Here is a 27,795-nt window from a genome sequence, read left to right on the forward strand (position 1 = left end):
TCCAACACAACTGATGAATGATTAGGAATACTACAAAAATATGCTGTCCCATCATAGACTAAGTGTATTTTGGGCTTTGATAGTCAGATATCCTTGACAAATCCCCAAGTTGTTACTGCATGCATGACAACAAATGTTGCAGGAATAGCTACCTCATATTTTGCCCACTGTATGTGCATGCGAGTGTGTGTGTGTGTGTGTGTGTGTATGTGTGTGTGTATACGCGTGCGTGTATGCATGTGTGTGCATATACATGTGTACATTTGTGGGGGGCATTTTTTTGGTCACAAAAGTGCAGTCCAAGTTACAGTATAAACTAGAGCCACTCCCCACTGTATTTAAAACATTAATTATCCAAGCAACGGTGGTAACAGGAAGCCGCGGTGGTACAGCGGTAGCATTGTTGCCTCAGAGCAAGAGGTTCTCCTGTTCAATTCTCGGCTGGAGTGCCTTCTGTGTGGAGTCTTCATGTCTTCCCCACAGTTGAATAGCCTCCGAAAGATATGCGTGAATGGGGGTGCCTTTGCTGAAGGTTGGGCATCAGGCTGGCAACTCGGCACCATAAAAATCAACTGCCAATCATTAGCAGACCAGAGTTCCGCTATTATGACCCCTAACCGGGAAAAGCCAAAATGACAAACAACAACATCCATGCCAAAGTGTAGTGTCATTATACAATGGCATTATTTTGAGAAGGCACAACTAGTCTTTAAATTAAAAACATGACACTCCATTTCCTTTCCGTATCTATGAAGCTCAACAGTGTGGGCTTTCAGATGCACAGCATATGAGCATGTCCATGAGTATGTGATAATACACTGAGTACCACTATAGAGTGGTTAGGAAATGAATGACCTTTAACAGGGTTTCAATGCACAAGAAGTCTACAGCTCAACACTAAAGTAAGTATTCAGTTACATTTAATTTGCGGGAAACTTTATTTACTGTTGGTATGTTTTAAAAGGAAATTCATTCTTTTAATATGTTTTTCTTGCTATATGTTATTTCATCTAAAAATAACACAAGTTATCTCAACTCATTTTTATCTAAAACAGAAAAACAAAAAAAAATGGCCCCACCCTGCACCCACCCCAAACCCCCTTACTTATATGTAACAACTTCACTATCAGACTGTACTGGAAAAAAGGGAAATCATTTTGGAAGTGCGCCACCAGCTTGCATAATCCAGCACATTGTAATAAGGCAAATTATATTATTATTTATAAGTCTTTAAGAGAACTTACACCAATGATCAAAAAATCATAAACTTTCCTTGTTATTAAAGTTATAAGAGGTACATGCAGTAGTCTATATTTCTGTGTAGCTGCTGAGCTTACTTTTGGCATATACCAGATTATAGCTCCCAAATGAATGCAGGTCACTTTTAAGGAAGGTAAATGTTTCCCCATTAAGTAACACACAAAATTATATTTGACTTTAAATATTTGGATAAATGCTATATGTGTATGTTTAACAAGTTTATTTTCGTCATCTACTGATGTCTGCATTATCCTGTTCAGGGACTTACAGTACTTGCATATCACTTAGTAGGTATAAGCTGTAGAACTAATCCTGGATATGATACCAGTCCATCAGTCCATCACAGGACATGTGCATGCATAAACACACACACACACACACACACACACACACACACACACACACACACACACACACACACACACACACACACACGAGGATCACCATTTTACCTGCAATGTCTTTCCAATGTGTTAGGAAACTAAGAAATCCAGCATCCTACAAAACCCCATGCAGACATGGTGAAAACATGCGGATTCTACTGGCAAAGCAGCCACCAATGGGAACCAATGTAAGTAACTTAACACTGTGAGGTAACAAGACTTACCAGTGAAGTACTGCATTAACATTTTCAGCTAATGTGCATTTCATTTTTATGAATAAAGTAAGACCTGATAGCCATGCAACTATTTGTCTAGAGCTGACTATATACAAATGTATGAAAACTAAAGTGGGGCTACTTTGATTAAACAGTTTTTTTATACTGTACTTTGCTCATCCCACAGGTGCTTCATTTGATTAGCAGTCCATTTCTCAGAAATCAATTCTTCTCTCTCATACCTCTTTTTTGCTAGTAGCCAGATCCAGTGAAGATCTTTGCCAGTTGAGTTTTCACTCAATAAATATTAATATTAATATTTTCCTAGAGTACATGTTTGTTAGTAAGCGGATGGGGGTGCTGCTAATAGGTGCAGGCAATGGAAGCTGCCAGAATTTTCCAGATGATTTAATATATCAGTGCACCTTTCTCTAAGTTTTAATTAACCATTTGCCCTCACACCAGTGGTCTCCATTAATGCACTCATTAGCAGATCCAATGCCTTTACTGTCCACTGGAGAAAGAAAATCAGGTAGTCAGACAAATCCTTACCAAAAGTTGGAATTCTGTTCTTACACTTAGATCTCTAGTTAAAGGCACACACCAGCTCATCTAGTTTTGTATGTGCATCTCCTGCACCTGTCCAAATAAGCATTATTATGTCTCTCAGTATCTATCTGTCAGTCTCTCTCTCTCTTTCCAGCCATCTCACCAAAAACAACATATTCATCCATTCTGCTAATGGCTTGGAGTTTTTTTTGCATTTAGTAGAGTGCCAGAGTTACAGCTGTTGCAGAAGGGTATATTATCTAGAGGCCCATGTGTATTCCTTCAGGGAATTGTGTGGGTATGGGCTTTTCCAAACAGGCAGTAAGTAGACGTAATAGAAGTTTGTGAATCAAGGACAAAAAGAGTAATTTAAAAATACTAGCAAAGTGCATTGATGCACTGGATACTCATTCATAGATATAAGTCATACAGGTATTGCCTGCAAGATGCACTATTTGTATGGAAGCCACATTAGCAGATTTCTGTCATGTCTGCTGTATTTTTTTTTTAATTTTTAATTTTATTGATATTTAATCAGACAAGTGAATGGATCCATTATCTAACCAATTTCTGCCATTTTCCAAGTTACAGGGCAAGGGTACATTTAATGGGATCTATATTATAACATCGAATTCTACAAAGATTGAATGTTATATTATCAAATCCTAAACACCAAAATCCGCAAACATCGAACAGTCAGAATAGTGAATTGTTTCCCAGGGAAAAAAAATCGCTATTCCGAGAAACATACACACAACACAAACACAGACAAAAAACAGCAATCCACACACATACACTTAAAATCCTACACCTAAACCTAAACTAAACTTTACATACACTACTAGTTATCCACTTACCTTAACCCAACCCTAACCCTAAGGTCCGTCACTATCGCACACTCACCTCACCCGCGCTCTAACCCAAACTCACCTAACCCACCCCCTAACCTACACACAACTGCACACTTACCTGACCCACGCCCTAAACCTAACTCACCTAAACCGCCCCTAACCCTAACCTACACACAACCGCACACTTACCTGACCCACGCCCTAACCCTAACTCACCTAACCCACCCCTAACCCTAATCTACACATAATCGCACACTTACCTGACCCACGCCCTAACCCTAACATCCACACAACTGCACACTTACCTGACCCGCTCCCTAACCCTAACTCACCTAACCCGCCTCCTAACCCTAACCTACACACAATCGCACACTTACCTGAACCTGACCCGTAACTTTCCAACATATCGAATGCTGAAAACAGCAAAGCCACAGCAACGGCCCACCGAATTCTTTCCCTGGGAAAGAATTTGGTGTCCTGCACCTTCGCTGTTTTCAGTGTTCAACATTACGGGGTCGATATTATAACATTAGATCTTTTTAGAATTCGATGTTATAATATAGACCCCATTTAATGTACATGCATATTTCAACACAGCCAATCAATCAACATGCTTTCAGAACATAGAAATAAACTGAGTATCTAAAGAAACTGAGACAGACATGGGAAGAACATGCAAACATCCCACAGATAGTCACTTGAGATAAGGAGTTAAGCCTGGAGCTCTGGAGATGATGTTCTATTCATTGAACCACTAAGCTGCTCATTTGCTAATATCCTTTGTAGAAGAGTGAATACAGAGATCTGTTTTAGTTAACTGTTATTTAGAGGATCATACTTCAGCTAAGTGGCCTTCAACCAGTAAGATCAGGACAATGGGAATTGTGGGGACAATACATAGGTTATCACCTGTCCTGTTTACAGCGTGATACTCACAGGTTGAGCTACCTCATCCCACTGCCCACTCTGTAAAGCAGTGGGATATTAAAAGTCCCGCTTTTCAATATCACACTAAATCCCCATGTAAAAGCTACGAATACTTCCAGTTTTTCCATGGCAAATTTGGTTACATCCAGAATAGTGTCCAACTCAGGCCTGCAGGAAGAGCTATTTCCTTTTAGGTCCAGGTGTTGTAAATTGTGCAGCAATTGTCTGCAACTCATGAAGGGGGCAGGGCTTGATTATTAAAGTGAACAATTGTTTTTACCTATGGACAAGGCAGGATGAAATAACATGGAATGAATACTGGTTTATTGTTGGAACATGCAAGCAAAGAGAGGATTTTATATACAGATGAAGATGGTTTTATGAGGATAAGGATTACTCACTATGTCTTATATAACTGTGCCTTTAAGGTGGCTGCGCAGACTAGTGGAGTTGGTACAGCAGTCTCCTTCACATGGTATGGGGACTAACTAGAGGTGTAGGCACTGAGGGTAGTGCATAGGTAATGAAGATGACAGCTGAGGTATTGTTTTGGTGAAAGGAGAATTGTAGCATGGGCTACATTTTAATGTGTTACTACATGTGAGCCTGGTAGTAATGAGTTTCAGATTGTAACTTCTGTACTTAACTTTTTGTTTGGGGGGGGGGGTTCTTGTATAATGAGACTAGAAAAGGCTGACAACACATTGGTCAATGTTGTATCACAAGGAAGTGGGTGACTGTTAGGATGAGGAATGCATATACTGCTAAAGTTTTGTTGTGTTGTATTTAACTGTTTAGCATGTCCTCCCTGTGGTTGCATGGGTTTCCTCCCACATCCGAATGTAATAAACGTTGTACTTTTGGATTGCTACGAGATTTACTCCCGCATCCCAAAGACATGCTGTAGGTGGATTGGACACTCTAAATTGGCCCTAGGCATGAGTGCGTGCATGTGTGTGCCTTCTGTGGAACGTTGGGTGCCGGGCTGGCAACTCGACACTGTAAAACTCCACTGCCAATCATGAGCGGACAGGTGATCCACTGTGGTGACCCCTAACCGGGAAAAGCCGAAAGAAGAAGAATAAGAAGTAGTGATTCTGTCATTTATGTAGTTAAAGTGGTATTTGACTATATGCAACCATTATACCCTTTCTGTAAAAGAGGGAGTGCTTGCAGTAGTTTTAGATGACACAGTTTCACATTGGTTTAAGATGCTGTTTGACTTTAACAATTTATCAAGACATCTGCATCCCTTATTACCTGTGATGGTGAGGATAAGCTGACCTCTGTGAGCACAGAATGTGGACTGTTTTAAAACCATGGGGTATGTAGAATTTGCTGGGGCTTCCAACTTGTAACATTTGCAGAGATACTGAAAATTTGCTGGGGCTCCCACATTTAATATTCAGATCTTAAAACACCTGTGGCATTTCGATCCTTTCAACAAAGCAGTTTTGTTACAAGCAGATGAGCAAAGTACATTGTAGTTTGATTACCTGTTGAGATCTTATGTACTGTGATGAAAAACTCATGAATACCCATAGAAATGTTTAGTTTTGGTATAAAAGACTGTCTAAAACACCAGTTGTTTTAGCTCAAGTTGTATGAATAACTTTGGATATCATGGGCATAATCTTCTAACAGACTTTCTGCATTGTTTTGAATAGCTGAATTTCTGACATTATTCCATAATAGCCTTCAATAATAATATTTCAAGTAATCATTTCCAATGTCCAGGAGCCATTATCTTTAAAGTTATCTATATATGATGAATTCTGTTTGCGCTCTGATCTGTGTTAAAAGGATATGGTGTTTTTATTACCTGCTCAACTTATTTATTTGCTGTTAAGATTATTGAGGAGAATGAGTACAAGATACGCTTTCCTGTAGGTAAAACAAATGATGCCCAATGCACTATTTATAGGTCCTTTTTAAAAATATATATTTACTAAGCTATGTCAGAAAAAAAATTAAGTACAGCATCAGTGTATTCAGTAGAGGGAATTGGTGAACAACAGCTACAAATGAACCTGAGCCGAAGAAAAAAAAACAAAACAAACAAAAAAAAAAAAAAAACAGGTGGCATCCTTTAGTGTCCCTGATTTATTTAGTTGAGACAGTGATATGTTGCTATTGGTTTGGAACTGTTTGTGATTATAACCCCCCCCCCCAGTGGAAGCTTCCCATATTCCATCCATCCATCCAACCTCAACCCCTTTTTCCCATTTTTACAAATGGGGTCGGGGTATCACTTCAACTTCTTCATTTTTATTTTATTTACTTACTTGTTATCTGGACAGGTAGGTTGGTTTAAAGACTATCTTAAGAGACCTCCTGAACTGCAGGTCAATTATATGGGGAAATTAACTACACTTTAATCAGGCAAACAAATCAGTCATGTATGTCTATGTTCTGGACTTATATGTATTTGTATTTTGATTGGGTTAATTTCACAAGGCCAATGGCCTCTCTTCAGGGGAGACCCAAGGTGATATTTATACTGAATAGTTGAAATTTCTGTACTCTTTTCAATAGATGCATTGGGACATTTTACATCAGCTAAGCTACCACCAACTCAAACAAAGGGTCTGTTGCAAGTTCATTAAGAACTTCTTTAAATGATTAAAAAAAAACAAACAAAAAAACTTTTATAAGCTTAAATTGATGGATTTTCAGCATCCTTTGATAATCCAAGTTGAAGTTATTAGTAAGGTATCAGTGTTCCACATTCTGTCCATTGGTTCCACATTACGAGAGGTAGGGTTCCACATTTTGGATATTTATGGTTGAGAGCTATGGGTTTAATGGTTCAGCTGAAGGATGCATAGCCTGTTGTAGTCCCCAGTGAACCCTGCATCTGCTAGGGAGCCCTATCCATAACAAATTATATTTTGTTGCATGTTTGTCAAACCAACAGTGTAGCAATTGTGTGCACTTAAATCAGGTAGGTAATAACTTTTAAGATGAAATTTCAAAGGAATGGTACCATGTCTCCTTTAAAATTTAAATATATCTTTGGTTGCAGTTTCAGAGTGTTGTCATGTAGTGGGCTTCATAATTTCATTAAATATTTTACCACTGACATAATGCTCTTGACTTGGTTAAAAGTCCTGCTGTTTGGCATTCTCAACACTAATCCTAACACCATAGCTGTGGGGTACCCCTATTTAATCTTTACTGGGTAGGGGGCACACAAATGGCTGCTGGTTAGGTGAAAATAAGGAGGGGGAAATATAATTTGCTCTCTGATTGCACATTTTATCCTAGACAGGATTGTGCTATGACTTTGTTTGGCTAAAGTTGGTAATCAGTGAACAAATGTGAGGTAAGCACTAGAGGTTGGTAGCCAAAAATGACAAGCCTCTGTGCTTACCTGGGATTTTAAGAAGAATTGATACTCTTGATCTTCAGGATAGTTTTTCTCTTTCAGAGAGTTTTATAAAAAAACTGGCAGGATATCAGATACAACTCCAAACTTCTTTGCTCGAGTATTTAGAGCAAAATCAAAAACTTTAAAACAGGAACATTTAACCTTTTAAGTGAAGTAGAACAATATTTAATAGAACATGCTTTGCATCAACATATATTTCTTGGACAATGAGTAACATGAACCTCTATCAGTATAGTAATCCTGAATGATTTACCAGCAAATCAACATTTTTAAGAGTGATGGGGTAAAAACATGACACAAAACTGGGGGCAAAATGACTCCGGGATGCATTACTTGAGATGACTGCTAAACAACAGTCACTGATGTGGTGTAGCAATACAAATGTCACATAATGTATTGCCATTTGCTGAAAAAAGTATACAAATAGTATTACTATTGCATGTGTGTGTGTGTGTGTGTGTGTGTGTGTGTGTGTGTGTGTGTGTGTGTGTGTGTGTAGGGGGGGGGCAGTGTAAGGGTAACAACCTGGTACAGGAAGCTGTCTCTGGAGGCTAGCCTATGAGGACTGAGGAAACATGCTGCGTGTGCGTGTGCATGTGTCTGTCCAAACATCCGTAACCCATTTTTGCACATGGGGTCATGATGTTACTTCAACAGTGACAATTATCTAGAGCCAAGGTTTATACTGCCAGGTGGCTAACCCTGCCACAGTTGTTATTCCATACTACACACACACACACACACACACACACACACACACACACACACACACACACACACACACACACACACACACCTATGGACAAATCAGTGCCTAATCCACCCACTACATGTCTTTGGAATGTGGGAGGAAACCCATGTAAACATAGGAAAGACATGAATACTCCAAACCAGCCAAGAATCAAACCAGAGGACCTTTTGTTGCGAGGACAGATCAATATTGGCTGCCCCAGTGTGTATATATAAAACAGCAGTCAGTGGAGATACATGACTGTGGTCAAAGGAACATCTGCTTTCATCCCAGTCTAACACCAGAGGGTTGCAGAGACAGTGACTAACTGCATCTCCTTTAACACTCCTGTGATGATGTCATGGTAGGGGGTGTGGACAGTGTCATATTAGCCACACACTCCAGATCTCACTTTGGCTCACTTAAAAGGTGGTAAACCTAACAATACATACAAGGCAGGAATGAAGTTTAAAAGGTGGCAGGACTTAACCGAGCTATGTAATGTTTGACTGAAAAAGACTGGGAAGATTATAAGTGATGCATAATATTTGCAACTGGGAGTGTGTCAGTATGGCTTGTGATAAAAAATGTTTGCAACTAGGGCTTTGTTGGTGTAGTTTGTTTTCATTTATATAAATGTATGATTGCTATGTAGTAAGTGATAGATTAATAAAGATGTTTCTTGTTTAAAAAAAGAAAATAAAAAGGCAGGGATTGAATAATTTATGTAATATTGTTTAGGTTATATGATATATATCAATATATGTAAAGTATAATGTTTGTTATGTTAATGAATGCAAATTTGCCTATGTCACAAGTGATAATTCAATAAAGATGTTTGAAAAAAAACCACAACTACTTATCTGACTTCCTGCATTATTTTCTACCTCATTATACAAGCATTCTCATTGTCATCAACTCTCTTTACCCCAATTTTTAGATGGGGTTGGGGTGTCACATCACTATTAGTCAATGTGACCAAGTCACCTAGAGGCTATGTTTTCACTGCCTAGCCCCATCATTTGCCAAAATTAAAGACAACACTGCTAGGTCCAGCTTCTTCTCATCTCTCACTTCAACTATGTATTTCAAAACTTGCCCATTTCAGAATGTGACCACATGTTTAAACCTACAAGCATGCAGCTGTGGTTTGTAATGTTAACAGAAACACAACATCCAAACATATTGAGGTTTTATTCCCAGTTAGTTTGAAAAATGATGATGGAGTAATACCATAGTGCCACGTTTATCTTAAATAACAGAGTATAAACTCTAGCTATATTAAACAAACAGAAACTTATAATGATAATGCGAAGGGAATGAGGTTAAATCTAGGTTATGATGTCAAACCAAGCAGCATGATGTACTCAAAATACTAGCTGCTCAGTATAATGCACTTATTGAGAAGAAGATGAGAGCTTTTTTACAGCATAATAACTTCTTTGCCTGGAGAAGGAAAACAATCCTTTAACAGAAGAAAGTAATTACCGTGCAAATCTAACAGCAGGTCTACTATAGAAGGTATGGTTTTAAAACCACACTACACCACAGCAAATGTAGTATAGTTCCTCAATAAGATGGCTAGAATGCCAAAATGTGGGAAATGCATTAAAACAAACATAATACATATAATTCACATACAGCTGAATATTTTCAAAGATAAACAGAAGTGCAGAATGTTAGGGTTTGTGCTTTTATATAGGTGCAGAACTTTATCCTTATCTGATGTAATGCATTTATGTGTTTGTGGCAACCTTATCACAGGAAGACAGTCTGAGACCTCTGTTTGGACACTAGGCTTATTGACACTAAGATTGACAGATTGTATGGCAAAGCAGTGAGTTTGGTTTGCAATTAGTTATATTGTGAATTTGTGCAGACTAGGAAGAAATATGGATAACATAGTTTAGGTATGGCATTATCTATTGAATCATGCTGTCATCAAGACTAAGTTACAGAATGGAGTTTTTTTTTTTTTTTTGGAAGTTATTTTTCCTGAAGCAGCATTTGATCATAGTGCAGAGTTGGTTTCGGGTATGCCCAATACAGAATTGAAACAAAGTATCAGAAAAAATAATATTTCGGGTAATATTCAGCAGCTCATGGACACATTAATCATTGCCAACATTGCCCTTTTTTTCTTTTATTTTTTCTTGGCCTCTTTTGCATGCTCTTGAGCTGGACATCAGCTACTCTTTATTTCTGCTCCAATAAGCCATTTCCCCTTGGGGCTGGGATGACATAAGTGGCAGGTCTGGAAAGAGGAAGTGGGATAGGCAGGAGCAGTGGGCAACAACACATACACTATCCTGAAAGCTGGGGATTTTTTGTATGTCCTAACTGTGCAGAGCTATTGATGTCTCACATGAAATTGCAGTGGGCTCTGCCTCCTTCAATGTCAAAATGTTAATGGCTATCTACTTCACAATTTCAGTACTGCCCTTATGAACAAGGATGTCTCTGATCATGGACTGAAACTCCTTCTTCCAGGAATGTGCAAGTGGGCAAAAGCTGTGCTTTACCATTCCCTTCTTATCTCCTCCAGCAACTAAGCCACTAACCAAACTCAAGTCTGCAGGGTCATAATCAGGGATCTATCCATCTATGTACAGAAAGGGGTAATGTCCACATTTCCCAAAGCTACATGTCGATCTCATTATAAAGTCCATCGGACTAACAGAAACACCACTGTCTTAAATGGACACCACAGTCAATACGGTTATTTTTATTTGGAAAAAGCAAGCAATCTGATGAAACAATTCTGAAAGTCTGCTTTTATGTTTTCTACTCAGACAAGACATTAAAAGTTACCTGAGCACTTTTAATTTAGAAAGCACAACTGTTAAGTTTTGAAACTTACTGAAAAGCTGACAGTGAAGATCTCTGCAGCTCCTGTAACTGGCATTTGATTCACTCTTTAGATTACAACCCAGAAGAATCTAATGTTTGCTGCATGTAGTCTTCTTTTGAAAAAAAAATGAAGCAGAAAGGTTTGACCATCATGTATCTAATCATTTGTCTTATTATAAAACTGCCTATAAATATATTATATCTGCAAAATGTCTTAAAAAGATCAGCTGAAAAAAATTGAGAGTTCCTGGTCTTTTGAATATTATAGGTATCTGCTATGACTCATTCTATGGATATAGTTAAAAAGCTGAGGTACTTGTCTGCAGTTTTTTTTCAGGTGTTAGCAGTTATTCTACATAATATTTTATTAACCTCTAGAAACCTGATACTGAGTCTTGCTAAGGCACATATTCTTGCTGATGTTAGAATTGTACTACCCTTTCAGACTTACAAATGTCTGTTAAAGTCAATGGATTGATAACAACCAGATTATTTGTTTTATTATTCATATGTATATTTTTAACATTGTGCTTAAGTATCATATACTCACTTATATGTAGTTGGGCTGACATTGATACGACGTGGTTGACTTCCAGATTCAAACTTGTTCGCAAGTGTGACATTGTTTCCAAACAGACAGTAGCGTGGCATTTGTACACCGACAACACCAGCAAGCACTGATCCAGAATGGATTCCTACTCTTAGCTGAAATACAATAAAATAAATCTGGAATTAGGAAGAGAAATGACCTGTCAGTATAAGACACAGCTTAATGATCTTTGTTTTCTGGCAGAGTTTACTTTTTTGTATAACTATCATTGCTCAAAATGCAATAGTTTTAAGGGATACAAGTGGTATACTTTGTAAAACTTGAAATGTCAGAGCCATATATTTTAATTTCTAAGCCTGTTACTAATAATACTAATTATATCCAACTGAAAGCAAACACAGGATAATGCACATTCCATTGTTTAGAGTCATAGAATGATTAACCATAATCAAGTACTGGTGTATCATAATCATATGGCATTAATTTAAGACAGGCTTTTCAGATTCCAGCAGAAAAAAAAAACAATGAATTTTTGAACATTTAAGATATCTTAGATATTCCAGTTAATTTACAGTACTTAATTTCAAAAACTGAAGATAAAACACAAGTACCAAATTAAATCTGTGAGGTTTTGAAACACAATTCAAGTAAAATAAGCTAAGCTTGATTTTTAATTGCATGTTGTTTTTAATTAATTACTTAAGCAATAACCCACGGCTGGGTGTGGGTAATGCTGGATTTACCGACGGTTGGTGTAGTTTGGTCACGAGGGCAAAGCCCAAGTGACCAAACAAACCAACCTTGGGTAAATCCAGCATTGCCCACACCCAGTCATGGGTTATTGCTATTATACAAGGAAATAATTACTTTTCTTAAATAACGTGTTTGTATTATGCCTGCATGCTGCCCTTCCACATTTTTCTGGTATCCTGGGGCTTTTTTTGATGTACTGCACATGCATATAGGACTTCTGTTCCCATGCTTACGTAGTACATCTGTGCTGTGCAAAGGTAGCAAAAGAGAAAGGAAGATCTCTGTTGCTTTTTTTTTTTTTTTTTTTTTAATTTATTGAGAAGAAATGAAAGAAACTGGGAGACTTTTTACATTCGGGAGAGACGGGACAGACAAAATAAAAGGCTAATCAGGTAAGTTTCTTTTGTTTTGCAGAACATACCTGATTATCCTATTATTTTTGTCGGAGCCATCTCCCTTGTTCATTTCAGGTCTTCCATTTTCTTTTTTGGTTTAAAAAAAAGAAAAAGCAAAAAAATTATGAGATTTACTAATGGGAAAAAGTCCGGGCAACCGGACCTTTCCCGTTGGTATATTCCTGGATTTATAATGGGCACACTGGTTGCACTGGCCAATCAGCATGCTTGTTTTTTTATATTAATGGCCAGTTGTTGTTGTTGTGTCTTTTGGCTTTTCCAGGTTAGGGGTCACCACAGCGGAACTCCGATCTGCTAATTATTGGCAGCAGATTTTTATGTGCCGCGTTGCCAGCTCTGACGCACAACCTTTAATGAAGGTACGCTCATTCACGCATATCTCCACACAAAAGACGCTCTAGCTGAGAATTGAATGGGACAACGTCTTACTGTGAGGCGACAACGCTACCGCAGCACCACCACCACAGTACTGACATATTAATGGCCAGTCATTGTATAATTAATTATAAATTATTAATTATTTCCAGGTAAGGAATTCAGAGTTGCTGTCTTACAGCTTCTCATTTGCAATTGTTCACAAATGTTGGCCTTCTATTCAGATTGTTGTAGTCTTCAGGGCAAATTGATTATAAAGTCAACCAGATTAAGCAATTTATTCAATGGTTAAAGATATAACAGTTTAAGGCAAAATTATATTTTGTTTTTCTGTTTTTTTTTTTCTTTTTGGTTCTCAGTCTGATACATTTACAGAGTTTAGCTTTATATTTGTTTTGGTTCCCAGATCTGTTAGAGAAGGATTTCATAATTATGCTTAACCTTTGCTCTGGCCTGAATATGAACCAAATATATTAGCATTCTATCTCAATAAACAAACATAAATATAAATAAAGTTTTAACATGGAAATAACAGAACAGGAGCTAGGCTTGGTTCAAATAATTGATTATGACGGGGTGGATAGTGAATACTGAAAGAATTTTAATTCTAATTTACTTAATGACTGGACCACTGCCAACTGTGGAATCATTAATGATGGAGGAAAAGGATGACCAGCCAATGGCAAGATGTTGTTAAACAAGGCTTTCATAATACTAAATGATCTGAATGGTAATATAGTGGACATAATAAAATGAATACAAGGAAAGACATAGAAGATATTGCTACTAAAAGCTATGAATACTTATGCCAGTTGCGAAGATATGCCACCAAATCCAAGAAACTAATATTTTTTGTCTGGAGGTATTTGCAGAAATGCTCATATAGTCCACTGTTATTGCAAAAGATATGTCTGCTACCAGATATGACATGTTCGGTCTGTAACACAGGGGTCTGTGGAATTTATAACATATGAAGTAGAGTTACAAAAGTTGCTATAAAAATCTACTGGATAAAACAATAATATGATTAACACAAATGAACAGTCACTACAAAAAATTAATTGATAGTAGCAATGGTTACTATAGCAAAAATTCAAAGGTGGAGATCTAAAATTTAACCAGAAATTGTAAAGATAATTGACATTTTGATGAGGCAAAGACATTTTCATTTAGATGGTTGTTGTGGTACATGTGTAAGGAATCATTAAAGTCGGAGTTGAAATAAAGCAAGCCTAGTTTTTAGGATTTTATGTTGATGCAGTTTTTTCTGTTGTTTGAAACATACTAAGCAATTAAAAAGTGCATAACTTTTCAACCATGAACTTATGAAAACACATAAAATGTCTTCTACACTGGGGCTGATCACTCAAGATGGCAATGTGAAAAAAAAAATGAAACTGGCCCTCCTTTAATGTACCAGATAGAAGCACCTGCTGGATGAATGGTTGACATATACTTGGTGGAAATCAAATGAATTAAGTCAAATGCATAAAATCACAGAATAAGTTTGCGTGTGTTTCTATGATTATGGTATGTTTATAGTTTATAAATATGATAATGTCTCTCATTTCTTAAGTTATCTTTCCCTTTAATACCTAATATGTTTAAAATTTATAAATATGATAACATCTCTCACTTCTTAAATTATATTTGTCTTTAATACCTGATAAGTTAATTTGGTAAATGCACATTTTGAATGAGAATATTCTTATGAATTATGGCTGAAATCAATGCTTTAGACAAAAGTTGTGTAATAATTTTAATGGCAGTCCATCAGTTTCTACTTCTTTGTTTAGAAGTGTCTACCTTTTGAATTATTGTACAACTGAAGTGTACATCTTCACTTACAAAAGTGCAACAGTGACGAAACACAAGACATTTTTTAAGAAAAAACAAAAAGGAAGATTCAGACGCAAAAAGATTCATGGCAAAAATATAATGTAATGAAGTTCAAAAACAAAACTTTTAAAGTAAGAACTAGAATCCTCTTCTGATAGGCATAAGAAACAAGGTGAGATGACAAGCTTAATGCACAGAATGTCTGGCTAAACAAAGACAATCTTAATTCTGCCAATAGAAAAGGATGTGGCTCATTAACAGTCTTATACATTATGAACATAAACAGAGTATGATGGGTTGTTCAGTTCCTTAACCAAAACTGGCCTAAGTACTTAATCAAATAAAATAAAAGAAAACAAGCACACACCAGTGACAACTTTGACGTGCATTTGAAAAACACTGTAATAATATGATTGGACAAACCCACATGGTTACAGAAGAGAGATGGACTGGAGACTCATGGGACCCGCAACTGACTCAACCAGTTACTTGTCCTCAGTCCCAAGCTTGTTCCCATGTCATTTTCGGAGGGTATAGCGGTTCCGGAGGTACAGGCCAAAGACGGCACCACCGCAGATGACCAGAAAACTGTGACTGACCAACTCTCCAGCCGACTCGAGCCTCCTCCAACACAAGCATCCTCCAAAGACAACTGAATTCCAGCACTCATGCCCAAAGCTAGCCATGCCCAAAAGTGGCAAAAAAAAGTGTTGCATCCCCTTTGCTCAAAACATAGTAGTCCAGGTGGCCACAACAGTGCACATAAGAAGTACACATAGGAAGCAGGGAGGAGGATACGATCAAGATATTAAGACTGGCCAATCCAAACAAGTGCCCAATGTGGTGGTGAAAAAACATTTTATATAGCCCACCACATCACACAGAGGGAGGTCATCGAGATTGGAGAGATCATCCCTCCTCATCTCTCATCCATCAGGCAATGCCATGAGTACAATGCCCCTTTTTTTGGTATACCACCAGACACAAGTACCCCAAGGAAGACCCTCACCAGCCCTCACCAGACCTCAAAAGGATCAAGGGGATGCATGTATGGGCTGCTGTTAATGAAAAAAACTCAGGCTCAGTGCATCAATACCGCCAGAGTGGATCTTCGCCTGGACCCTGGCAAATACAACCCCCAATTGCGAATTAATGGACATGCACTCCTCAGAAAAAAAAAAAATCCCATGAAGAAGACTGCCGAGACTTGACACAAGCTCAGCATAAAAATAACATGCATTGGAGAGGGACAGATTCATAACCCAGAGGCTCTTCACACTATAAAAAAAATCCCAGTCCAGGTTAGGCAGAGTCCCTCATTGACTCTCATCTTGATGAGTGATGAGGAGATGGGAATCCAGTTGGTTTGATTTTATCACTTCTGTGTCACTGTTAGACAGAGGCACAGTATACTAAACTGAAAAAAAAAGGGCAGCAAAAAATATTAAAAATGGGTGTTAAAAGCCAAACACATTCTGGCTAGGCTTATAAATGCCCTAGGGCAGATAGCCTAGTATGAACCTATGAACCTATGGACAAAGGATGAGAAAGATAATGTTTAATACATAGCATACAAGCATGGCATAAAACTTAAATGGGTGAGGCAACAAACTGTCCACATTAAGGGCTTTATAAGGTTCATTTATATGGAAGAATGGCGTCATATTAATAATAATGTGTGTGCTGCTGGATGAGACTTGGAGGGACTCTGTCCTTGCCTGTTATTTAATCATAAAAGAATGTTAAGATCTTTTGACAAACTTACCTGTTGGGAATTGCAATTATGATAGTTTTCTTTCAGAAATATGCATTCAGTGAATTGTAAGGCTGTGGCACACAGTACTACCGCTTAGAGAAAAATACAAATGCACAGAGGCCTGTTTGCTGTTCCCCAAAGCCTTGCATAATTTGATGCTAGGATACTTTACATTTTTCATTCACCTGCATGCACCCACATATTCTCTTTGCTCATCCAATGAAGAAAGATTAGATATATTGATGTGTAACTGATATTTGCTGCTGATATGATAGGCACTGGTAATATTAACCTTGTGTAATTCTCTGTATTGATGGTTATACAATTATAATACATAATAACTAATACAATGCTAAATACAATATATTGATGATTATGTTTATACTTTCTTTATTTTATAGGTTCACACGGCTATCAAGATTATGACCTATTGCCCTTCAGTGAGCTGGACTACCATGACCCAGTGTTAATATATTTTACCTTCCAAACATACAGCAAGATAAAGTTAAAGAAAGTAAATGAATTACTTGTGGTTAAAAGTAGAGAGATCCTCTAATGTAGGAATGTATTGCTTATTTTATCTGAAATGTTTTTTTTTCTGTTAGTGATATTTAATGTTTTATGTGTATGTTCCCTGACCAGGTAATAGCTTCTCAATCAATACATTTCAAGCACACAGCCAGGTCTAACATTAACTTAAAGAGCAGGCAGAGGTTACCAGTAGCTAACCAGCTCTTAGATCCTTTATGAATAGTTGAGGTTATCCAGTCCTGTTATTTATTGTGTTACAGGATTACATAAATAGCACTCCTCTTTCTATAAATATGCATAACAGGGCCAAAATTTGAAACATCTACAACTGGAAAATGCCAATATGGCAAAGGTGGCATGTTTTACTTTGTTAGCATTATATTTATAATATCTGTGTGTTTATTTTGCCATTCAGATTTTGAAATCCATAGAAAAAATGAAATCGATAGTATTAACAAAGCAACACTTTTTTTTATGCCTTTATTGACCAGATTAGTCTTATGAGGCCAGTGTCCTCTTTTTATGGAATCTGTGAGGTGACATTCATACTGACTATGGGAAATTTGGCTGGGGCACCAGGGAACTTCCTCTACTTTTGTGCTAAGATTAACACTATTTCTCATTCATAATTGAAAACAAGCTGTTGCTGTAAGAATCTAAGGTAGCACTCTAGTATATTTGGTTTAGGACTACATAAGGGCTATTTTGTTATACTTTACTCTATATCACTCTAAGCAGAGGACTAACATTTGCCTGAAAGGACAGTACTGGGGATGTGCATTTGTGCAACTAGGCACAATAGCATTATTAATGAGTTACTGTGAAATGGGGTAATGCATATTACATTATGCAAATGAGCATTCTACTGTGGTATATGTGTCCTCTACCCTGGGTTCTTAAGGATGGGGGCCACTGAGAACAGAACTATAATGCACACATTCCACTTCAATATACAGGTCAGTGTTAAGTTTGAATTTTTCTATAACTCCTTTTGTCTACTCTGTGCAACTTTATATTTTGGTGTTGGATAACTTTGGGGGCAGGGAGTCAGGCCACATTTGGGTGAGTCTTTTGTTTCCAGCATCTATGGAAATTCTTATTGCTGCCATAAATCTGGTATGCATTGCACTGACAACTTGGCAGTATAAATATTACATGTCTGAGTACAGATACCTTTCCATAATGCTTGCATGCTGGGGTACTTGAGGAATACAGAGGCCCTTAACTGCAGCAGTTCACAGGATCGCTGTGCCAGAACCAGTGACATACAAAACATAGTTCACAGAAGTACTGCTTGTTTACATTGTTTACATACTTGTTTACATTATTTACATGCTTGTTTACATTATTTACATAGGCACTCAGTCTAACAAACATGTAGCATATCTGTAATACAGGGAGTAGTCCTCCTATCTTCCAATAGTCTTCTTCATGAATCTTGGTCAATATCTGTTTAGTGATAGCATAATTTAGTAGCTATAGCTAAAACTGCTAATGTCATCAAGAAACACAAATAACTAAACATTTTATCACAGTGCAAAAATAATACCACAAGCAGGTCTCAGTACAACTGAAATAAAACATCTGACATGAGACTGACCTTTGAATATTCAGTATCAGAAAGTTTTAACAATGTTGCACTATATTTTTAAGTGCATCATCTAAGATGAAAGATAGTTCCTTCAGCTTAGATCAGAAAGTATGAAGATGGAGATTATATTTATCATTAGGTGCAAGTACCCTTCCCATTTAAAAAAATGTAAAACAAACATTTAAGTCAGCTTCAATAATTTATACTTCACACTATGCATATTCATTTATTCATTCTCCTATTACCCATTTGAACCATTTCAGGGTCACAGCAGAGCTAGATCCTCATCTTTCTGTGGGTACAAGGCAATTAAACTGATTCTACACAGGCTGGTGTCACTCCATCATAGACACCGTGTGCATGTGTGTGTGGTCAATATGCCAGTTAGAAGATTCAAAATGAAATCAAGTTGCTTCTTGAAGATCATATCCCCAAGTAGTACCTGGCATCTCACATACTCTACACTAAACTAATTACAAGTGTCTGAAATGTTTGTCTTTGTCATCCCTCACCATCCTTGCTGAACATCAAGCCTAAGCTTTACCTAAGTAAGTTTAAACCCAACCATTGCCTTGCACTTGGTACCCTCAGATTGGAGGCAAGAAGTGTTCAGAAAGCTCTTCATCCAGGCAGTCATGAGGGTGGTTTGTTCCCATGCATGCATCCACTTTTCCATTCTGCTGCCTAAGACAAGCAACTATTATGTGTAATGGCCCAGTTAAGTCTTGCTTCACGCTAGACCAGGGTCCTATGGAGATCTTACTGACCTATTTTTGGATCAGGAATGAAACGATGTCTGGCCCCAGCAGTTTTATATTATTCAGAATGTGAGTTATACAAGACATTGCTAATATGTCCCTAACCCCACTATTAGTGGCTGATGTGAGTATTCTCATCACTAGAGATATGTGTTTTGATCTCCCCTTCTGTGCGAATGCTCACATCAACATGAAACTGACAGCTGCTGTCACCAGCTTGCTAAGTCAAGTCAATTTCTCCATTTATGGCTGTTTTGTCTGCATGTCTCTACTTCCATGTAGCAAAAGAGGCACTGAACCACCAATTTCTCCTCAAGAGTAGAGAAACAGCATTTGCCACTCATTCCACCCCCCCCCCCAACTTCTCTGCTTTTCCAGCAACAGCGAAGGTATTCAAACTCTTTTCACATAGGTCATAGTCAGAGTTTGAGTATAGCAACTGGATCTTTGTGTGAACAATAACATGCACTAGTGACACAAAAGTAGGTACATAAATAAGTGAGTAAATAAATAAATAATTACATAGACAAATAAAATAACTGACTCAGTTTATAAATGATTCAACTGTATGCCAAACAATAGAAGCAAGCCTTCATAACCAGAATTGCTCTTTCTTCTTGTCTGTTTTATTGTTTATTTTTTTTAAAAACTAATAATCTAATTAGTAAAAAAAATATGGATAGTAATAAACATAGCTACTGCATAAATAGCTGTTGCATGAGAAATAGCAGTGTATGACTTATTTGTAGGCTATGCTCTAAAAAGGCCTCTTTGTTTAGAGTTATTATCTTTTGGTTTGCCAAGTAGCATTTAAATGGAAGACCAGTTCTATGAAAATGGTTAACCTATGGATCCAAGTTATGTAACAATGAAGTAGATTGTAGAAGATTGTCCCTACTTCACCAAGGGCTTTTGATCTTTTTTCTCATTTATATGGAAATGATTTTCTCATACAGTGTGGTTAATGTTGAAATGCACTGTAACCCCGTTTTGGAGGGTGTATGCAAAATCTGAGTGCACATGGTAATATACCAAAGGGATATGTCACTATGAAGATTTGAATGACATAATTAAAAGTAAAGATAACGTCAGAGAAATTATAGATAAAAGGAATACATTTTATTAAAATAGATAAAATAGACATAATGTCAGTGCATACAGATACACCGGTCAAAAAAAAAAAACAATCTTTCAAAAAAAAAGTAACACTTATTCTGATGACAGCACTGATATGAGAATCTGGCCTGTTCTATGCATCCATGTATTCAAGCTGTAATTATTTTACATTTTGGATGGAAAGATTTATTTGAACTGGAAATAAAAGCTGCATGCATTTCAGAGTAACATGTACACCCTAGAGAACAAAGCTCTAAATTATTGTTTTCTGTATTCCGTATGTCTGTACTATGCTAAAGGGCTGCATTAGGAGTCATGGCATTCACTAATGTTATTAGCATTTAAATGGTTTATTTACTTGCAAAACTGATAAAGAAATTAAACTGCTTCCAGGTACAGTGCAATTTGTATAATAAGATAAAAGAAAACATAATTTTGTAAAATATTATATCCAAAGTATAAACCCACAGGATTATATATACTTTTCTAAATGTTAATGCAAATTTAAAAACTAGAACAAATACAGAAATAACACAGCATGAATTTAAGTCTCTTCACCTCAGAAATGATCACATGTAATGGCATCAGAAGTAAAGGAAAATGCACAGCATTTCAGAAATAAGAAGAAACAAGCAGAAGATGACCATAACAAAGACAAATGAGCAAAAGAAGCAGTTGGGAAAGCAAATAGCCACATTAAAAAAAAAATAAAGCCAGTTCCATACCTCTCAACTGTCCAGATTTACTCAGAATACCCAGATTTTGGACTCATATTTTTGATGTGTTCCTGATAAAATTTGTGTTTTTCTTGATTTTTGTGGCAAATAAGCGAGGACTGACTTCACTAAATAGTGACAGGCATTTGAGTTTCAGACATTATATGCTTCAGAAAATGTATGGCAACTCAAGACTGTTTATTCTAGCAACTTTCTAAATTTATAGGAGCAATATTTAAAATTTACCTCTATTTTTGGGCCTTTGTCCCCCCCCCATTATTTTTGGCTTTGTCCAGATTTTTTGTAACATGTTGAGAGGTATGGCCAGTTCAGTAAAAATACTTTTCATGGATAAATAAGGGAATAAGACAACAAACTCGAGGGAGCTATGCAGAACCATTTTCCGTTGAAAGAATGCTGGACTATTTGAATGTTTTTTTTACAGATGCAATGGTTATCAAAAACAGTGGAAAGAACAAACAGAAGGCAGTCCTATATTTTGTGATAGTAAAAAAGGCTAACTATCTGTTATATAGAATCCACTGCATAGTCAGTAGCTAAGGAAACTGGTAGGCTTCATGGGCCAAGCAATCCTAACTGTTACTGTTTCTTTGTTTACCTTTTCTTAACACCACTAAACTTTTAATGTCTTACAGGCTACCAGTTATTATGTGATAATGACATCATGCAGACAAAACATCAGTGTGGATTATTTTGTAATGGCACAGTTATTCATTCTCAGTGCTTAATCTCTAAAATGATTACACATGCAAACCAGAATTGCAAGACATTTGTCACTCATTTGTGTGCGTTTTATAGGCATTAGAAGACATTGTTTTGTTGGTAACTGGTTTTATTATAGTTTACTTGCAGGAAGTACAAGAGGTATACTAAACTGAAAGCAGAATTAGTCATCCAGAATTATCCACATTAGTAGGCCACAATTCTGTTTACTGAAAGGAACTAGCAACATCATTTCTGCAGACATTATATTCTTTGTGTTCAAGAAGGAACCAGTCTTGAGGCTGACAGTGTCAAAATGTCATATTCTTCATTTATGTTGAAAAGTTGCTCTGCAAGGTGCACCCCACAGAGTTTACTTGTTATGCAGGAACATCACATTATTACACTGCATTTACTGTATAAAATTGCTTAATGCCATCTAGCTTAGGAATTACTGCATAAAGATATCCAAAGTGAAGTTTTGTGCACTGCATTAATGTACTGTGCAGTTACTACCTTTTGATTATTTCATTTAAAATGAGAGTATAACGAGTCACTTATTGTGTGAAGAAAGAAAATGCTCCAAGGTGAAACTCATTACTATGTATCATATTCTTCATTTACTCATTTCCGTCTAGGTAATTAATAGCATTTGTGGTCTTTTGTTATAGCTTGCTGCATATTAGTGCTTATGTATCATGCGGGAACCTGTACTGGGGAGTATCTCATTTGATTCACAGACACTTGGCTGATAATATTATAATCAAAAATTTATTGTGTTTGGTAAGGACTGTTGTAGAGCTTTCCCCTGTCTCAGAGGTACAGACTCAGGAGTTCATTACATACACAAAGATTGTGGGGGTGCAGATCCTCCTGCATGCAGGAGCATGTAGTTTCTCCCACAGAAAATCCATTTATAAATTCTGATTTGAATATTCTCTCTATAACTTGGAAGATTTCAATATGACTAAAAATATTAAGCCACCCTGGTAGAATTGCAACATCAATAGGCTGTATAACAGAAGGAAGAAAATCTTAGCGAAAATTAGGAGGTGCAGTAATAAAAGCACTCATCAAACTAAATAAATACCTCAGACGACAAAAAAAGTCTACTGAAGCCAAATGTGAGGTAAATTTGGCCTCTCAGGCCAAGAACAACCAGAAGACATTCTTTAGCTCTGTCCGCAACCACATAGGCAATACACAATTGTATGCTGAACTCATTCTTAATGGAGCCACCTATACAGATCCAGAAAATATAGCAAACCTACTTATTGACAAATTCAGCTACAAATTTATTCCTCTCTTCCTCTCAACCTTCCCTCAGGAAATGCCATCAGATATAAATAACTCCCCTGTTTTCACTAGGGAACAGGTCCTTAATGCTCTCTTTAAGACGAAGAACACTGCATCAACAGGCTGAGGCAACCTCAGGATGCCTTCTAAATAACATGAAATATGACCTATTGGACCATCTGGAATTGCTAATTAACTGTAGCTTCCAAAATGACTTTGTGTCTCACTAATGGAGAACAGCAACAGTCATTTTTCTGCAGAAAGATAGACCATCTACAGACCTTGAAAACTACAGGCCCATAAGTTTCTTTAGTCTCATATGCAAAGCCATGGAAAGAATTATCATGGAAATGATCAATAATGACATAGAAAACCTCCAGACACTGAACCCAACCCAATTTGGTTTCATCAATGCCAGGTCATGCCTACTCAAACTAGTGAACTTCTTTGGGAAGGTCACCAAAGCAATGGATGAGGGCAAAATTGTTCACACTGCCTACCTTGACCTGGCCAAGGCGTTTGACACAATACTCCACTCTGGCATTGTTGACCAACTCAGGAATTTAGGTATAAACCCTTATGTCACCCTGTGGATAGTCAGCTGGCTCACAGATGGGGCATAGGAAGTTAGAATTCTGGAGTCCACCTCTACAAAGAGGCCAGACACAAGTGGAGTCCCTCAGGGATCAGTCCTGGGACTGGTCCTTTTTTAAATTTACTTCTCTGAAGTCAAGGCCAATATCAATGGCCTCTGACTGACTAAAATTGCAGATGATTGCAAATTAGGAGCAGTCACAGAATCCCAACACTAATGTTCTCCCAGAAGGGCTGACATAGACAAATAACTGGTGTCAGAGCCATGGATTAAAAGTAAATGCCAAGAAATGCACAATAGTATCCTTTGAGAAGTCATCCATCCCTGGTAACAATAATTAAAAACGCCTACTATATCTTTGATTTTTATTGTCTTTTTTAAATTAATAGGAGATGTTTCTTTGTAAAAGAAAAGTCTGAAGAAGACTCTATTATGTTAGACAACAAAAATGTGTTACCTTTCTGTCACTTTAATAAAAGCTGGATTCTTGTACTTATTTATTCATTTACAGCTTTTGCTACCTATGTAAATGTACTGGCCTTGAACACTGGATCATTTTTAGTCGCAACCTGGGCAAAATGGTAATGACAAACATGCAGCAGTATATAAATGAATGAGAACAAATTATATAAATGCACAGTAGTAGAGTAGATACATAAAGTTACTAGCTCAGCATTTCAGTTACCTTAACTAGCTATACATTTGTTAATAAATACAAACAATAAGTCATACATTCACTAAGAAATAAGAGTAAGAAGAAAAGCATTCATGATGGTGACAAGGATGAAAAGGACATGTTGGTGATGATGATGATGATGATGATAGTGATGATGATGATGATGATGATGACGACGACTATGGCAATTTTCCTCCAATATATCTGCCTAATAAAACAAATATTTCCAGATCTTCTAAAGTGTACCTGGTGTCATGGAATGAGTTTCAGAGTATCAGATGGTGCAGCCACTACTAGCCCTGTAAGGGTATATACATACTGAGAAAAATATTTACAGATGTTGCCTAACCAGGATCCTTAGGACTGCTGCACTTGTGCCATCCTCAAGGTGATAATTTAATAGTTTGCAAAACACTGGAATGCTCTAATTTTTTGCACATTTTTTGGAAAGCATTCCAGATGCTAGAATCAACTTTGCTAAATACATTCATTCTCTGTATCAGCTAAGAAGAATGGAGGTTTTTGCAATTGGAAGTTTTCCTGGCTTCTGAAATTATAAATATGATGTCTAATAAAGATCTTATTTATAAGCAGAGGGCAGTTCCTGTCATACATTATCCACTTAGTTTTCTGCAAGATAACATAGTAATGTTATAGATTATGATCCAGATGTATAAATCTTAGTATCTTATTCTCTTTAGTCTGCAGCATAGCGTTATTGTATGGAGAATGGCGTACTACAGTAGGCAATGCATATTCAAATCTTGGTAGGAATACATTCATTGCAATTGCTCAACAAACATATAAGGATAAAAGATAAGATATTTTGTATGGAATTTTCTGTTGGTTAAGGACTTTAGTAATTTGCCATTGGTAAAGATCAGTGCTAGGCCTCAGGTAATACCCAGATACTTTTCAGTGATGGCACAAGGTATGGAATACTGACTAGATCCTTAATTAGTAGATATGTGGTACTAGCTTGCATTTCATGCGCCCCAGGTATCATGACTGTAGATTTGTAAGTGTTCATCATTAGACTGCTTTACATATTCTGTTCAAAACAGTAGATAAATCATTTGGTAGATCTGAATTAAGTTAGTTTTGACTTTTTTGTGCCTTCAGTATTACTAAGTCATTAGCATACAGTATACAGTCTATGCTGGGTATGCAAAATGGTGAGTGATTAATATGAAAAGGAGTCCAAGTACACATCCCTGTGGTACACCTTTTGAGGTAATGCTAAGGTCTTAGCCTTCAGATCTTTGCTCATTGATGGTGCAGTTTTGTTTCTTATTTTTTGCTGCTAATGCACTGGTACCAGCTGTGACCTTTTTATTTTGGATGATGTTTAAAGTCCTGACATGTTAATTGCCATTTGGATACAATAACATTTTTGATAAAATAATAATAATAATTATAGATGTAAAGAGGAGAAATTGCCAGATGTGCAAATTGCAGAACATAGACACATGAGACATGACACATGGAAACAGAGACACAAAATTATATACAGAAACAACATTTCACCTGTGGCAAATGCAGAGAGAGAAAAGTATATTTTTTATTTGCTTGATTAACTATCTTGTTTTTCATTTGGTTTAGTTTGACATAGTGTATTCATAATACTGCCTTTCCCTTTGCTGTAGCTAAGCAGGGCAAGATCCCTGATATTACAGAACTAAGTTGTGTTACAGTCATGCATTGAAAGATTGGGTTCCTGCTACTGGCTATGCATTTATGATGTTAAAAGCAACAGGAATGATTAAAAAATACCCTCCCCATCACATAGAAGTATGACATAAAACAAAATCCCTTGAGATGTTTTAGGTGGAACTGTATTTCCAATCTGATTGTTTTTAATATGGTACATTTTGAAGCTGACCTCCATACTGCTGCAATGTTATAGTGTGATACTCTTTACTTAAACTAATGTAACCTCGACGTGTGCAGATCAGTCTGCAAAGCATAGCCATATGTGGGGGAACAGGTAGTGCAATTAGATGCATTTTACTCATTACCTGTAATCCTGTCCATATGAAAATGAATAGCATCATCTCTAGCGTCTGAGAGGCCATGGCTACTGTGTCCTTCTGTATGACTACCATACTCTTATGGTGTATAGCTGAAATAGTTCTAGATGGTCCTTCTTTAAGTGAATCACTTCATGGGGAAGTACAGTTTGGAGAAATGCTCATTTCTGTTTAATTATACTGTATGGCACTATGTAGCACAAACTGGTGTAAATCACTCACATCTGTTGTGCTATGTTTCACTGTTAGTAGTGAGTCATTTGTCACCAGTATTAGTAATATAGCACAAACAGGTTTAAGGGACATATGCAAATTTACTTGTAGGATATGATGAGTACATTTAAGAAATCAACTGAATATATAATGGAAATATTCTGTTAGTGTCAGTTCTTGAGCAAGTTTGGCTAACCTTTTAATTGACTTGAAAAGAAAGATATATTTGGTTTATCATTTGCAGTTTTAAGTGGTTATTTAACAACTGAAGAAATGTCAACTCCAAATAATACTGTATACTTGATCATCTTTGAATAAATATGAAAGTACACTGGCAAACACAGTGCATTATTTTAATATCAACATGCTTAACATTTGAACATTTTGCAGGCATAGAGATTTGCTGTTGACAACATACGTAAGGCAAACTGCATCAGTGCTAGTGGATTGTGTTTGTAACAATTTTTTTTTTGAGAAAAAAAATCATAAAACAAGAAGCAAGTATAATCTGCATCCACTTTTTAGTGTACCTTGCATTTAGCATTGGGCACATCTACGATGAACTAGTAAGCTGGTTTCAAGATACACCAAGGGCAGAATGCTACCTTACTCTGGCACATGTACATGAACGGTAAATACAAGACTATCTGGCTAATGAGCAAAGTTATCTTTCCGAGTATCAGTCCATGTTTTTGGTTAGCAAAC

The 27,795-nt window shown here is 36.9% G+C and overlaps 1 protein-coding gene across 1 annotated transcript in view; it reads right to left on the minus strand.

Moving 5' to 3' along the window:
• GUCY1A2 (guanylate cyclase 1 soluble subunit alpha 2) overlaps positions 1-27,795 on the minus strand; it is a 1,587,384-nt gene that overhangs the window by 71,744 nt on the left and 1,487,845 nt on the right. The window contains exon 7 of the mRNA XM_044072602.1: positions 11,707-11,861. Coding sequence (XP_043928537.1) covers positions 11,707-11,861 — 155 coding nt within the window. The remainder of the gene's footprint in view (positions 1-11,706; positions 11,862-27,795) is intronic.

The sequence above is a fragment of the Protopterus annectens genome, chromosome 5.part0 (genome assembly GCF_019279795.1).
Source record: "Protopterus annectens isolate FY-2018-M chromosome 5.part0, PAN1.0, whole genome shotgun sequence".
Taxonomy (NCBI): Eukaryota; Metazoa; Chordata; order Ceratodontiformes; family Protopteridae; genus Protopterus; species Protopterus annectens.